At 45.2% G+C, this 15166-nt stretch overlaps 1 protein-coding gene across 1 annotated transcript in view; it reads right to left on the reverse strand.

Moving 5' to 3' along the window:
• Positions 1 to 5209: 5209 nt before the first annotated feature.
• MSN (moesin) overlaps positions 5210 to 15166 on the reverse strand; it is an 81918-nt gene continuing 71961 nt past the window's right edge. The window contains exons 9-13 of the mRNA XM_083485178.1: positions 14495 to 14625; positions 14197 to 14357; positions 12421 to 12513; positions 11078 to 11311; positions 5210 to 8590 (exon numbers count right to left, since the gene is read on the reverse strand). Of these exons, the coding sequence (XP_083341304.1) occupies positions 8426 to 8590; positions 11078 to 11311; positions 12421 to 12513; positions 14197 to 14357; positions 14495 to 14625 (784 nt within the window). The 3' untranslated portion in view covers positions 5210 to 8425. The remainder of the gene's footprint in view (positions 8591 to 11077; positions 11312 to 12420; positions 12514 to 14196; positions 14358 to 14494; positions 14626 to 15166) is intronic.

Consider the following 15166-nt stretch of genomic DNA (forward strand, 5'->3'; position numbering starts at 1 on the left):
GGGGGGAGTGGGGAACTGTGGTTGCACAAGACATGGGTTGCAAATGTGGTCACATGCGTAGGCTTGTGTCAGCCGTGATGAGACTTGCATCCCTCATTTGTTCTGACTTATTGGAAACTGCATCAGCACGAACGCTGCCTGTCAGGGAAAGCTCACTTTGCTTAATTTTGAGCCAGGGGTTCCCCTCCCCCTCTTACATAGTAAGGCTGATCCATGATATGCAATGGTCACAGCATTTGGGGGTAAGCAGAGGATGTAAGGAGGGGCAGGAGCTGCCTGCTGTCCTGGTCTCCTTGGGGCACCACTGCAAACCTTCATCTAACTGCTGCGTCCCCAAGACAAATGGTGACCTGTTTATTTGCTACAATCTCAGGGACATGGGGTTACTGTGAGGGATGTCTGCCTTGAGGCCAGGGAAATCCCTGATCCCATTTGTAGCTGTGAATGAAATTTGGGCACATGTGCATGCAGGGTATCAATCTCTCCCTTGCTGCTGCCTTAGAAATAAGGGGGGGGGGAGCCAGTCCTTCTCCTGGACTCCAGGTGGTGAAAGCCACAAGGCCTGCACTTCTTTCACTGGCCAAGTTTTAAAATGTGTCCCTGGCCTCCTTCTGCTCCCCAATCAGAAGCAGCATCCTGCATGCTGTGCCTCAACCATCCAAAGTGGCTTATCTCACAGGCAAACCTTGAACTGAAAGATGTGGGAGATGAATGTCCATCAGTGACCCTTTTGCCAAGGACGCCCATATGACTGGCAGCGACCTCTCCTCTGTCATCTGAGAGATTGTTGCTCAGAAGGCAGGACAAGACAGAGGCCCTTGGAAGGGGAATGGGGGAGTCCGTTTTTATTTATTACGTTTGGTGTACATGCACCAAGCTAGAGGGATTTAGAAGAGGATTGGACTAGGAGGAGGAGGCTGTCAATGGCAACTGGCCATGGCAGCTGTGCGCCTTCTTAGTGGTCAGAGGCAGTAATGTTTCTGAATACCAGTTTCTGGAACCCACAGGAGGGGAGAGGGCTCTTGTGCTCATGTCCTGCTTGCAGGTTTCCCATAAGGGGCATCAGGTCTGTCACCAGGATACTGGGCAAGATGGGCCTCCTTTGTTCTGAGCCAGCAAGCTCTTATGTCCTTAATACTCTGCAAAACAAGAAAGTGCCAACTAAGACCATTCATCCATCATGCATGGTGAAAGTGGGCAGAGGAAAGTTCTTCTCCCTCTCTCATAACTCATGGCTATCTAATGAAGATTGTTGGGATATACCGTATTTTTCCGTGTATAAGGCTAGGTTTTTCCCCTAAAAAATAATGTCCAAAATTATACACGGGGGCCATCTCCCCCCCATTTTCTTAAATCGGAGTCCCCCAAAATAGGGGGCATCTTATACATGGGAGCGTCTTATAGACGGAAAAATAAGGTATATTGGAATATATAATGAATTATGTTGGGAGATTTGGGACAGATAAAGGGATGTCCTTGTTTATGCAGCAGAGAGTTATACTGTGGAACTCACTCCAGCGGGAGGCAGTCATGGCCGCCAGTCTAGATAAATACTTGGAGAAGGCTATCAGCCTTGGCTGCTAGCCAAGATGGCTATGCTCTGCCTCCATAGTCAGGGGCAGTAATGCTTCTGATTATCAGTTGCTAGAAACCACACAGCAGGGGAAAGTGCTCTTGTGCTCCATTCCTGCTTCAGGGTTTTGTGTTGGGGCATTTGGTTGGCCCCTGTGAGAGCAGGATGCTGGACTAGTTGTGCCATTGGCCTGATCCAGCAGGCTTTTCTTAGTTTAGTGTTGGCTATATGAGGTGTGGAGAACCAGTTGCTCCTCTGACGTTGTTGGACTCTGTGACGCCCATGGGCCGAGCCAAATGGCAAGGATGATGCATAGTCTAACAATGTCTAGTAGAGGAGATCCCTGGGATTGCTCCTGGGACCTTCTGCATCCAAAGCAAGGGCTGTCCCACAGAGCTATTCAACCCTTCCCTAAAAGGACCCTGTGTTGTAGCTAATGGATTAATGTATTTATTGCAGCTAAGATTTGGGTTCCATTGGGAAAAGGCAGAAACACCAACTATAATATCATGGGAGCTTAAGAGGTGGTCTCTGCCAAAATATTTGAAACCCACTAATCTTATGCACATCAGAGAAGGCATAGGTGTGAAACATGGACTGTAACAATTAGAATTTCTCAGAACTGGAGAAATCAAGATAAAATGAGAGTTGATAACTGGTTTGGGGGGGGAGGTATTAAAAAAAATAACTTTAGGATGCAGAATGATGGATGTAGTAATTTAAATTATATATTTTATTGGATTAATGTATTGTACATTATAGATTATATCAAATGCTCTTTATAAGATATTGTTATTGATTTAGGGGGTGTCCATCTGGATGATGCCCTGAGTACCTTCCAATACCTGGTGTCCTTTGTCTGTGGAGGTAGAATGTAGAAGCGCAAGCTTCCAAACCAGCCCCCTTGGCCAGGCAATGGTTTTGGTACCTTGATTAGCATAACCCAACAAGTTGCTCTGTGTCATAGAACAAATGGGTGGGCCTTCCTGGCTCACCTAGCTGTTAGGTTGGAGAACAAGTGCCAAGGTGGTGGGGGTGAGCTGACCTGGAAGCCAGGTGGAAGCTGGAGACACGGAGAACTGCTTGCTCCATGCTGGATCCAAAGCTTCAAGATCTGTTGAATGTTAACACGGAGAGCCCCTCCGTCTTAGGCTCCGGCTGTATGTGTAAACAAAGCTGTATATCCTAAAGTCATCATAGTCTCTGCTGACCTTCTTTCCAAGGAAACAAAACCCCGAGTAAACACAGGAACCCCCAGAGTGCCTCATCTCTTGGGGGTTGGGGTGGCCTGTACCAATATTGTGCATGTTTTGTATTTATTTCAACAATTATTTTTAAAGCCTTTCCAGGCCTGCTCACTGGTGCATGGAAAACTACAGCTCTCCACCACTCTCCCTGCTCTTCAGATCCAGAAGTGCTGAGGCCAATAAGCCAGGGTTGCACTTCTAGGAAGACAGAAGATGACACCCAGAGAGGAGCTTGGAGGACATTGAACTGGGGCCAGAAGGTCTGAGTGAAGGTTGCTGCAGCTGATGTTTTTCCTCATTCCTGTGGAATCCTTGAGTTGCCTAAGAAGTATTTGCAGCCATAAATCATTAAGGCTTGCCTGTGCCCCTTGGAAACTCTTTCCTTGACTCTACTATAATCACATCCCAAGGCAGAAATGAGAGAGGCCAACACTGTATCTGTACAAGGTGACCAGTTTCAGGAATCCAGTATCGTTTTGCAAGTGATTATGTGGAGATGAGTTTTCCCATTAAGGAAGCAGAAGGGACAGAAACTTGGGAGTAATTATATAAATAGAAGGTGAAAAGCAACATGACAGAAGTTTATAAAATTATAAATTAAAAGATAATGCTTTCTCCTGCTCTGGAGGCTAGGAACTGAACCTGAACCAAGTTACGAAAAGAGATATTCCTACTAAACATCAGGAAGAACTTTTGGACGGTAAGAGCTCTTTGACAGTGGAACGGACTCCCACAAGAGATGATAGACTCTCCTTCCGTGGGAGGTTTTTAAGCAGAGGTTGGATGGTCATCTGCAAGGTATGATTGAGAATTCTGCATTGCAGGGGGTTGGGGGTTGGACTAGAGGACTCTTGGGTTACCTTCCAACTCTGCAGGTCTATGATTCTACTCCTTTAATTACTTGGCATGTTGCAGAAAATGGTTGAATTGCACACAATAATTACTCACTTAAATAGTCTTTCTCAAGCCTACCTGGAGATACCAGGGATCGAACTGGAGGCCTTTCATGCATTGAGGCACCTGTTCTTCCAGTAAGGTATGGTCCCTCTGCATAAGATGTAACCCAAACCTGCAGCACTATACAGAAATTCTCTTATCTATATTGTTCTACAATGCCCCCTAATGGTTCAATAGAGCACATGGCAAAGAGTTTTCAATTTCATCAGATTCAAGGGGAACAAATGTATGTGTATGACTTCTTATTTCAAGGCAATTTAGGAGGGTTGAGTTTTGCAGTGGCTTAATAAATTAAAATGCATTCAATTTTATTTTTATTTTTTAAAAAAACAACCTTGAGTGTTTCAAGATGTCGAAGGGCCTGAAAACAAGGAAGTGAAAAGAGCTGAATATGGTTAGCCCGGAGAAGAAGAATTAAGATGGCGTGACAACCATCTTCAGGACTTCTGCAGAGGATGGAGCAGAGTTAATCAGTTGTCTATTACTGCAGGTGGTCTTAACCAATGGTGGAAATGGGAGAGATTTCAGCAGAAATTCAGAGAAGCTTCCTAATAGCAAGCACAGGCAAACTCCAGCCCTTCAGATGTTTGGGGCTACAATTCCCATCATCCCTAGCTAACAGGACCAGTGGTCAGGGATGATGGGAATTGTAGTCCCAAACATCTGGAGGGCCGGAGTTTTCCTATGCCTACTAATAGCACGAGATGTTCAACAGTGGAACAAGCTGTCTCATGAAGAGAGTGAGCTCTTCTGTTTTGGAAATATTTGAGTAGAGTTTGGGCCACCACTTAGGGATGCTGGAGATGAAGACCTTGTACTGAGCATTGGGCAAGACTAGAAAAGTCTGAGCTTTCTTCCAACCCTGATTCATGCCAGTGACAGCTTTCATCTAACAACACCCAATCCTTGCTGGCCTATAGGGTAAGTAGTCCTTTTGCTGTAGCACAGATCATTGTTCTAGTACATTTTCCTAAGCTATAATAGCACTCTGGTTAATCAACCGGCTGTATTCCCATCCCAATTCTAGGCTCATCTTGCCCCTACCCCTCTGTTGACCCCAGTACACAGGCAGCTTCCATCTGCAATGGATTCAAGTTACAAGAAGGGAAATTTTGACTAAAACCTTAGGAAGAACTTTCTGGCAGTAAGAGCTGTTTGACAGTGGAATGGACTCAGAAGGTGGTGGGCTCTCCTTCACTGGAGCTTCTTAAGCAGAGGTTGGATGGCCATCTGTCAGGGATTCTTTAGCTAGGATTCCTGTGTTGCAGGGGGCTGGATTAGATGACACTTTGGGCCCACTTCCAACTCTGCAGTTCTATGATTCTATACTGAAAGATCAAACTCTCAGAATCATGGGTGTGTACAGGTCACTAACTGGACCTGCAGATTCAACCACCACCAGAATAATGCACACACACAAACACACCAAGGGTTCAATTGACCTAAACTTTATTGGCACTGAATGAAGAGAACAGGCTGTGGACTTTAACAAAACCCCTTTGCAGGCAAGGCATCTGAGTGGCAAGGATCAACATGGCTGGCCTGCCCCACAGAGACACAGATCAACCTTACAACTCCACCTGGGAAAACTGGTGTTTTAACAAAACATGTAAAAAGGAAGACATAATTTACAGCCAAAAAAAAAATTAAAAAAAATCCAAAGCACAAATATAAAGCCAGACACAAAAAAATGCTTAATAGGGTAACCCCCTCTCCCCCAGGATAGGATATATCCAAAGTAATAGCAAGTAAACAAGTTGGGGGGGGGGGAGTGGAGGAGGGGAAACCTCCATGAATCCCAACAAATAATTAAAAAAGTGTCTAAAAATCTCATGGTAATACTGAATGCTTCTTACATTAATTTCCTGCAAAATATCAATCTCTTTACAATACAGTATACATTTGTCCATGGAGAAGGGGGGCATTTCCCCCTCCCCCTCCACATTTCCAAGATTAATATTTTCTAATCGTGCACAGCTAGAAAAAAAGAGAATGAAATCAATACCATTAGATACCACTGGAATAACATAATACTGGTAGGATCAGGGGAGAGCTGAACCAACTACATGAGGAGTTAAGGCTTCTTGGCATAGGTTGGCTTGCTCCTTTTCTAGAAGTGAAAGGGCAGGAGGAAAAGCAACTGTGCCAGTGGAAGGTGTCAACAGAGCTCCGTGACCCAACCAGGGGCAATGCAGAGATGCTTTAACTACTTCATTAGTTCAGCACAGACCTGGGAGGCTCTGTGCTGATTTCTCTTGTGAGGATGTAGTTCTCTGAACCAAAGTGTGCCAGTAATGTGGAGGAAAACTGCCAAATTACAGGTTTGGAGCACAAAACGTTTTAAAAAGTGATTAAAAGTGATAAGGAATCACAAACTCTTCAGTTTAAGGGTAAATGAGTTGTGACAAGTTCAGCTGCAGTGGGTGTGGGTGTGTGTTAAAGTGTTCTAAGTAATGAGGTTGCATATTCTCAGGAGGAGGAGGAGCTGACAGTTCCTACCCTCACTTCCTAAAGGCACTATGTATATATATATTTTAAAAAGAGAGAGAGAGAAAAGGGGTGCATAACAAACTCACATAAGACATTTAGAATGTGCTATTTTGGAAGCTGAGGGAGTCTTGCCTCCATGCAGCTAGGGCTGCCAACACCAAGCTGCCCAAAGCAGGCTGACATGGTTTTGGGACAGCTATGGGAGGTTTTTCGCTGCCCTCACTGGAGCGAATCAGAGCAAGGATGGGGAGCCTGTGCCCCTCAGATGTTGCTGGATGACAACTCACATTGTCCTTGGAGAGCCACAGGATCCCCACCCCTGAACTGCAGCTCCTGTCTTTGTTCCACTCTCTCCACACAACTTTCCTGTTTCTAGTGGCACTGTTGGTATTAACACACTTTGGGAGGAAAGGGGCGGACGGAGAAGATCAGAAGAGATTATGCAGTTCAGGAGTTTAGAGGTGCAGAAGAGCAGGACAGCTTCTCTGCAAACAAAACTCATTTGAAAAATAAGCTTCTTAGACTGTGGGTTGGGGGTGGGGAGACAGGCAGTCCCCAGCTGTACCTGATGCGGTCATGGCACAGGTAAAAGTGAGGTAACAAACTCTCTTGAAAAAAGGGAAGCCCTGCCAAAAAACTGGTGGCCAAAGTAGCACTAGAAGGTTCTGTCTGGACTTAGGAGGCAAATAGGAGCAACCTCCTAAAAGAAAAGTCGCATAAAACTTATTTAAAAATTCTGAAAAGCAAAAGGCACTCCAAGGCAAAGAAGGGAGGAGGAGGAAGAGTTTGGATTTGATATCCCGCTTTATCACTACCCAAAGGAGTCTCAAAGCGGCTAACATTCTCCTTTCCCTTCCTCCCCCACAACAAACACTCTGTGAGGTGAGTGGGGCTGAGAGACTTCAGAGAAGTGTGACTAGCCCAAGGTCATTCAGCAGCTGCATGTGGAGGAGCGGGAACGCGAACCCGGTTCCCCAGATTACGAATCCACCGCTCTTAACTGCTGCACCACACTGGCTCTCCAAAGAGATTTGGAGTCAAGATCTGCTGCATTCCAACAACCAAGGCAGCAGAGACCAAGGCAGGTTTTGTGACTGTGCAAGAGGCTGGTGATGTGAAGAAGACAGGGTGCTTTTTTGCATTTGGTCACAAGTAAACATGAGGACTCTATAAAAACTTTACACCCGTGGAAAAGGGTGTCATAAGGCACCGATAACGTGGGCTGTGTGTTCTACAGACCTCCCTTGAAAGGGCCAGCTGCAATGTTTCCCCACATCTGTCTTGCTCTCTGGGGTTTATGGCTGATGCACATCCTCTTCTGAACACTTAAGTTGGACTGTGCTGGTCAATATGAATGGGACAAAGTATGTTGCTGCTACCAATCCCAAACATCGTCTCCTTATTGGACAGGGATGGGGAACCTGGAGCCCTCCAGATACTGTTGAAATCTGCAATCTCTGGTGGGAATCGGTGGCCAGCAAAATTTGGAGGCCAACAACACACGTAATTGGATATGGCAACATTTCAAGAGGGGAAAACAAAATATACTCAAATCACAATAATTATGGAATCCTGCCTCTTTCACCTGCTTAGGCAGTGGCATGTGCAAAGTGATAAAAAGATCAGGGTGATCCGTTTGGTCTGCTAAACCTCTGGGAATCATAAAAAGCTTTGGTCTTTCGCGTGGGTGGGTGGGTGGCACAAGAACATTAAATTCTGCTTCAGTAACTTTTCCTTCCAAACTTCTTCTTTTTTAATTATCAAAACTAGACAGGCTTAAAAAGTAAAGATACCCCAACACACAAGTCTCTTCAAACATTGGCTAGAGAGACTAGTGGCAGGGATGGGTCCTTTGGGGGGGGGTCACAGGACCAGCACAGATGTTTCATAAAGCTGCATGGAACAGATTTCTCTCTTCAACCCAGGTTGAGAAAAGAAAATGGGGCATCACCATAAAAATATATATATTATTATTTTTAAGGCACAGCTGACTAATCCTGTTTCACCCTATGTTGGATGGCAGCCTCTGCACCCAACTCTCAGACAGACTGTGGTGACTCTTCTGTAGTGGTTCCAGCACAACGCAGTTAAACACAGAAAAAAGGTGGCGGGGGAGGGAGGAAGAGTGCAGGGGAGACAGCAGAAGGCTCACAAATGATTACATGGACTCAAACTCATCAATGCGTTGCTTGGTGTTGCCCTGCCGGATCTGGCGGAGGGTCTTGTATTTGTCACGGCCCAACCTCATGTTCTCGGCATGGATCATATCATTGGCAGTCTTCTTTGTTTCGTCGCGGGCATTGGCCAGCTCGGATGTGAGAGCCTGTAGGTGCAAAACGGGAAGGGGGGAAAGACCAGTTTTAAAATGTTATTTGCTTGTTTTATTTCATAGAATTTATACACTGCTTGATTGTAAAACCCTCAAGCAATACACAATAAAATTATAGTAAAAGCCATAAAAAGCAACATACGAAAGATAAAATCAGCAATAAATGAAAAAAATAGATCAAAACATTCATATGTTTTAGTCAAATGTGTTGCACTGTTTGGTGCAAGTGGAATCCCAGTTGCCTGAGGGCAGAGAGCCCCAGAGGAGAATGCTTCTCCGTGAAGGCCATTCACAAATCCAACAGTGGAGGAATCAAGTGACATTGCCTGAGCCAATCCAAGAACATAACAAGAGTCTGCTGGATGGGGGCAATGGTCGATCTGGTTCAGAATTGTGCTCTCATCGTGGCCAACCAGATGCCTGTGGAAAATTTGCAGGGATGACCCAAGCAGAAGAACACTGAGCTTCTTTTTCCAGGGTTGAATTTTTGGGACAGTAATTGTCTTCCAGCCTAACTCACCTCACGGGGTTGTTGTGAGAATAAAATGGGGGCAGGGACCATGTATGACACCTTGAGCTCCTTGTAGGAAATAGAAATCCAATAAAAAATACATAGCTCTCTTCTCCTCTGGCTCCCAGCAACTGGTATTCAGAAGCATCTATATGGGGTCAGTAAATCCCAACAGGGAAAGATGCTGGACCGGGTGGGCTCTGCCCCGGATGTTCTTAGGCAGGTAAAGAGCCAATAATAGCACTCAGACAGTTCTGATACTCCGAACGTCTGAAACTCTCACCCACTACTCCAATGTTTACATAGAATTTTGTAAAGGCTACTGTTTCAGTCTCACACTGAAACTCTCATCTCAATTCATTTTACTGTATTATTATTATTATTATTATTATTATTATTATTATTATTATTATTTAACTGGAAGCCACCCTCAATGTTTTATTGAAATGCAGGGTGAAAATATTTTGTTAGAAAGAAGCCAAGATAAACTGCAGGTGTTTCTGTACAATGGGGACTGGATCCTTCAGCTCTGTTGTGACAGGGCCTAAAATAGCATTTTGCCAGAAGAGGGTGTAGAGTCCAGCTGGCCAAAGAGACAGATGCATTTCCACCTGGCCCTTTTATTAACTTTATTGTGAAAGCCATCTGAAAATATTTACTGCTGGGAACAAAGTGGGAACTTAAGTGCAAGCACTGGATGTTACAAGAGACACATAGCCTCCTGCCAAAAACAGAAGCCTGGGACATTTCTCTTCCTGTTTCCCACAATGTGCCAACAAATAAGAATCCATGTTATGATGAGATATTATGGTTGTTCAAACTTCCTGCCCCAATCCACCGGGCTGCCAGGATGGGGGAACCAAGTGTGCTAATGAAGCATCTTTTACTACCAAGGTTTATGGGAAAGACATCATGGTATTAGCTGTGCTACTCTTGTACCACCTGTAGGTGGATCAAGCCCTTAACAACCTGGGACCAGGTTACCTGGGAGATGGCATTGCCCTCTTTATGGCCACTCAACCACTTGCTTCATTCTGTGCAACTGGCACTATTACAAGTGCCACATAATACCCATTCTGAATTTGTAAGAAATCAGTATTTTAGCACGGCAGCACCTGCACTTTGGAACCCCTGCCTATTGATGACAGCCAGGCACCTTTGCTGTACTTTTTCTGGCACCTGCTAAAATACTCAGGCATCTAGAAAGTTAGCTTGTTTTTATGCTTATTGTTGTCCTTCATGTTTTGAATGTTTCAAATAATTGTTTTTACAGCCTCCCCCCCGCAAAAAATTATTGTTTTGTCTTTTTCGTAAATGGCTTTGAGCCTCGCCCCCACCCCCCCTACAATCAAGCAATACATAACATTTATAATAAAATAAAATAAAATAAAATAAAATAAAATAAAATAAAATAATAATAATAATAATAATAATAATAATAATAATAATAATTTATTATTTGTACCCTGCCCATCTGGCTGGGTTTCCCCAGCCACTCTGGGTGGCTTCCAACAAAGATGAAAAATACACTAAAATGTCACATATTAAAAACTTCCCTGAACAGGGCTGCCTTCAGATGTCTACTGAATGTCAGGTAGTTGTTTATCGCTTTGACATATGATGGGAGGGCATTCCACAGGGCAGACGCCACTACCGAGAAGGCCCTCTGCCTGGTTCCCTGTAACTTGGCCTCTCGCAGTGAGGGAACCGGCAGAAGGCCCACAGAGCTGGACCTCAGTGTCCGGGCAGAACGATGGGGGAGGAGACGCTCCTTCAGATATACTGGACCGAGGCCGTTTAGGGCTTTAAAGGTCAGCACCGACACTTTGAATTGTGCTCGGAAACTTACTGGTACTGGATGTGAATGATAATAAATAGGTGGTGCTAGACATTTGAGGGAAGCGGGTCTCAGCCCCACACCCTGCCCATCAGCCACACTCCCCCTCAAAGTAGCATTGGCCCCACGTTACCTTCAAGTGCTTCTGGACCCGCTCGTTCTTCTCTGCCTCCGTAGTCCGCTGCTCCTCGCTCCGGTCCTTGGCGGAGGCATGTGCCCTCAGCTCTGCGCTGGCCTCAGCAGCATTTTCATCCTGCTCATCATCATGTTCGTTCTCAGACTGCATTGGTTCTGGAACATGCTGGGTGACCATGGCTGACTTCAACTCCTCTTTAGTCTTCTCTAGGTCTTCCTGGACCATCTGGGCCTGAGGGAGGATATCAGCCCACCAATGGGTTAGTGGAGCTGGCGTTTGTCTACAGACAGCTTTCCAGGTCATGTGACCAGCACAGTTAAGCTGCTTCTGGCACAACGGAGCACCATGATGGAAGCCAGAGCACACGGAAATGCAATTTGCCTTCCAGCCACAGTGGTACCTATTTATCTACTTGCACTGGTGTGCTTTTGAACTGCTAGGTTGGCAGGAGCTGGGACAGAGCAATGGGAACTCACCCCGTTGTGCAGATTCGAACCGCCAACCTTCTGATCGGCAAGCCCAAGACGCTCAGTGGTTTAGACCACAGCGCCACCCACGTCCTTATATATAAAGACTCAATTTCTCAATGAATACATTATATTGTGGTCTGCCCTCTCCAGTTCTCACCATATACGTAAGCTTAGCATTGCACACTATGTCCTAGGTTTAATTTAGCATTGTCTCAAGAAGGTTGTTCTCATTTTTGCCGAATTCTGACAAATCATAATTCTAGCACCACTTAAGAGATTCTGCATTAATTCGGTGTCATCCTGGTGCATCTGAGAAAGCCAGTGTGGTGTAGTGGTTAGAGTGCTGGGCTATGAACTGGGAGACCAGGGTTTGAATCCCCAGTCAGTCAAGAAACCTACTGGGTGACCTTGGGCTAGTCACTGCCCCTCAAGTCTAACCTACCTCACAGGGTTGTTGTGAGGATAAAATCAGGAGGGGAGAACCACGTACACCACCTTTTGTTCTTTGGCAGAAACAATTGTATATAAATGCAGTAAATATTTAAATAAAATCAGGTCAGACCAGTGGGCCAAAGGTTCCTTCATTGTTGTTCTAGAGCAAGAGTCAAAGTCATGCATCACAGATTATCATGCATATACTGGAGAGGGCCATGTCTATTTTACACAAGTTAAATGCACATTTGCTGCAACACTGACATTGTGGAAGGTGGACAACACGCCTTGTAGGCAGGATCCCCTGCCTCTCTGTGCAAATGGGGTGTCTTTACTTTTCCCCATCACTGGGACAAGGGGAAATGGGGTGGTCACTCCTAGGCACAGGAGAGGAAGGAAAAGGCTTGTTCCAAGACAGGACCAAGACACCCCACTCACTTTCTGCTGCCACTGCACAGCCTCGCTCTCCTTCTTCTGTCGAGCCAGTTCCAGCTGCAAGATCCTATTGGTGAGCTCCATCATTTCAGACGACTGCAGGAATTAGCAGAAGATCACAAGTAAAGTAGGTGACCAGGCTCCTAAAATGCTACATTGCCCCACTACTCCCCAATCTGGCCCTTGCTCAGCTATAAGGTATAAAGTGCACTTTCCACACCCCTGCTGTGATCTTGGGATGCAGCTAAGAAAACTAATACAAAAATCAGATTTGTAAGAGTGCACGATTCTTCAAGAGAAGAACCCTGGTATACACACATACCACCCTAAGAGAATTACAATTCCCAGGTCTCCTGGGGAGGGAATAACTATTAAACCAGTTTAAGCCTGCAGTGGAGCCTGGTTTTCTCTAGATAAGGGGTCACCAACCTACGGCCCGGGGGCCGGATAAGGCCTGAGGGACTCGTTTATCTGGCCTGCAGAGACCCCCGCCACCGCTGACCGGTCTTGCCAGCTTGTGCACATGCACACGGGCCTCCTCCGACCCGGATGTGCACCGTCTGCACACGCTCCCCCACCCTCTGCGCAATCATCTCTGGAGACACCGGCCCGAGGCAAGGAAAACTTGGAGACCCCTGCTCTAGATCAGTGGTTCCTAGACCTCTTTGGCCCACCACCCAGTTCCCCTGCTCTCCCTATAAAAAGCATTACTGAGAATAGTGGTTTGCATGACCCACTAAGGAAGATCATAACACAGCAAAATTCAAAGCAGTAATAAAATTACACATAGAATCCAGTTAAAACTATTTAGTTAAACTGATTCAACAAAACTGGTGGACTTATCCAGTGGTGCCAACTTTCCAGAGTTTAATAGTAATTCACACCTCCAGTATCCTTCCCCCTTTGCCTCTAAATGCCCCCCCCCAATCCCACCAGCCTCCAGGGTTAGAGTCAACAGCTTTTGGACTAATGGCAAGTCTAGCTCAGTACAAATAGCAGCCATTTCCTGCCTTTATGAGGACACAGCTACTGGTTAAATTATTTATTAATACTTGACCACCCTGAAAAGGCTTAGCAGATCTAATTTTTATATTCTAGCATAAATAATTCCTGTTGATGTGATGAACAACAGCGACTATTCTACATTGGAATTTAAAATGTGTCAGCATTATCAACATTGTTTATTAATTTGGACTACCACATTATGTATTGAAATGAACTGATAATGGGCAGTTGTATCAATATGCATGTTTCTCTAGTGTGTTGTGAGCCACTTTGGGGTCATTTAAATGGAACAGCAGCATACAACATGCAACTTAGGAACTCCCTGCCTACTGACACAACGGGCATTCACTGCACTCTTTTCAGTGCCTCTAAAACCATTTTTGATTGGCCAAACCTACCCAGAGAGGTAAAACACGGGCATATTTTTATATGTTTTCAGTTTATCACTGATTTTAATTTTTTTAAAATGTTTTAAGTAATTGGTTTCACTGATAACTTTATCATTTTCTTTTTGCAAACCGCTTTGGGTTTGCTTTTTTTTACAGTCAATGTGGTATATAAACTTTATGAAATAAAATAACTTAGCTGCTATTGCTGGATTACCCCTTTGGGTGCCTTTCCAACTCTACAATTCTATATAATTCCATAAACACAATGACTTCCTAAGAACCCCAGAAGGGTCTGGCTGCTAGATCAGACCACTAAGCCCTCCCCATCCAGCATCCTGTTCTCGCAGTGGCCAACGCAGGCGACGCTTTTGGAGAGCCAGCCTACCAGCTGCTCCTGGGTCTTCTTCTGGTCATTGGAGGCCTTCAGCAAGGCTTCTTTTGCCTCTTCAGCTTCCTGACGCTCCTTCGCCAGCTTCTCCGCTTCTTCCTGAGCTCGCTTCCTTTCTTGCTCCAACTCTAGTGCCTTGCGGGTCTGCTCTTCCAGTTCTAAAGAGAGACAGACAGACAGACAGACAGAGAGAGAGAGAGAGAGAGAGGTCTACTGCTTGCCCACCAACTCTGTAAATCAGCACCAAGCTCCCCTTCCCACCACCTGCAAGGTGAGCACCAGAAGCTTCCCCTACCTAGCTGAGCTTTCTTTGTCTGCTCTTCAATCTGCCTGAGCCGTTCCATCAGCTCCTCCTTCTCGCGTTCAATCTTTTCCTTCTCCTTCTCTGCCAGCTCCCTCTTCTTCTTCTCATTCTCCAGCAGGGCTCTAGGCAAGGAGGAAATGTGAAGGATAACACAAAGTTCAACCCCCACCTGGCTGACAGATTTCCAGTTCTCTCTTGTGCAACAAAACTCTTAGTTGAGGCATTCTCGTTTTGCATCAGAAGTTTTTCAGTCATCGGCAATCAATATTTTGTGTTTAGCGTAAATTAAAATAAAAGTAATTTTCTAAACTTTTAATGCTGATGCTGCACTCGTTTGCTCAAGCGGGCGCCTTCTGTGCCAACTTTTAAACACTAGCCGAAAACTTTTCTGTACTGCCAGGCCTATGCCGGAAATTAAGAATACATCCTTCCACAATGGTTAATTGGTGTCTTGGTTTTTAAAAAAAATCTTTTTAATGGTTTTAGTTGTATAATTTTATATTTTTATTGCTGCAAACCACTTTGATATATGTGATATAGCAATATGCACATTTTTAAAAATAAACAAACAAATGAGCCTCCATCAGAACAGGAGTGGGGCAGGATCCAGCCAGTGGGCTGGTTCCTGAGCTTTCCCCCACCCCGCAGGTTATTTTACAAGTG

The sequence above is a fragment of the Podarcis liolepis genome (assembly GCF_965112155.1).
Source record: "Podarcis liolepis genome assembly, chromosome: Z".
Lineage (NCBI taxonomy): Eukaryota > Metazoa > Chordata > Lepidosauria > Squamata > Lacertidae > Podarcis > Podarcis liolepis.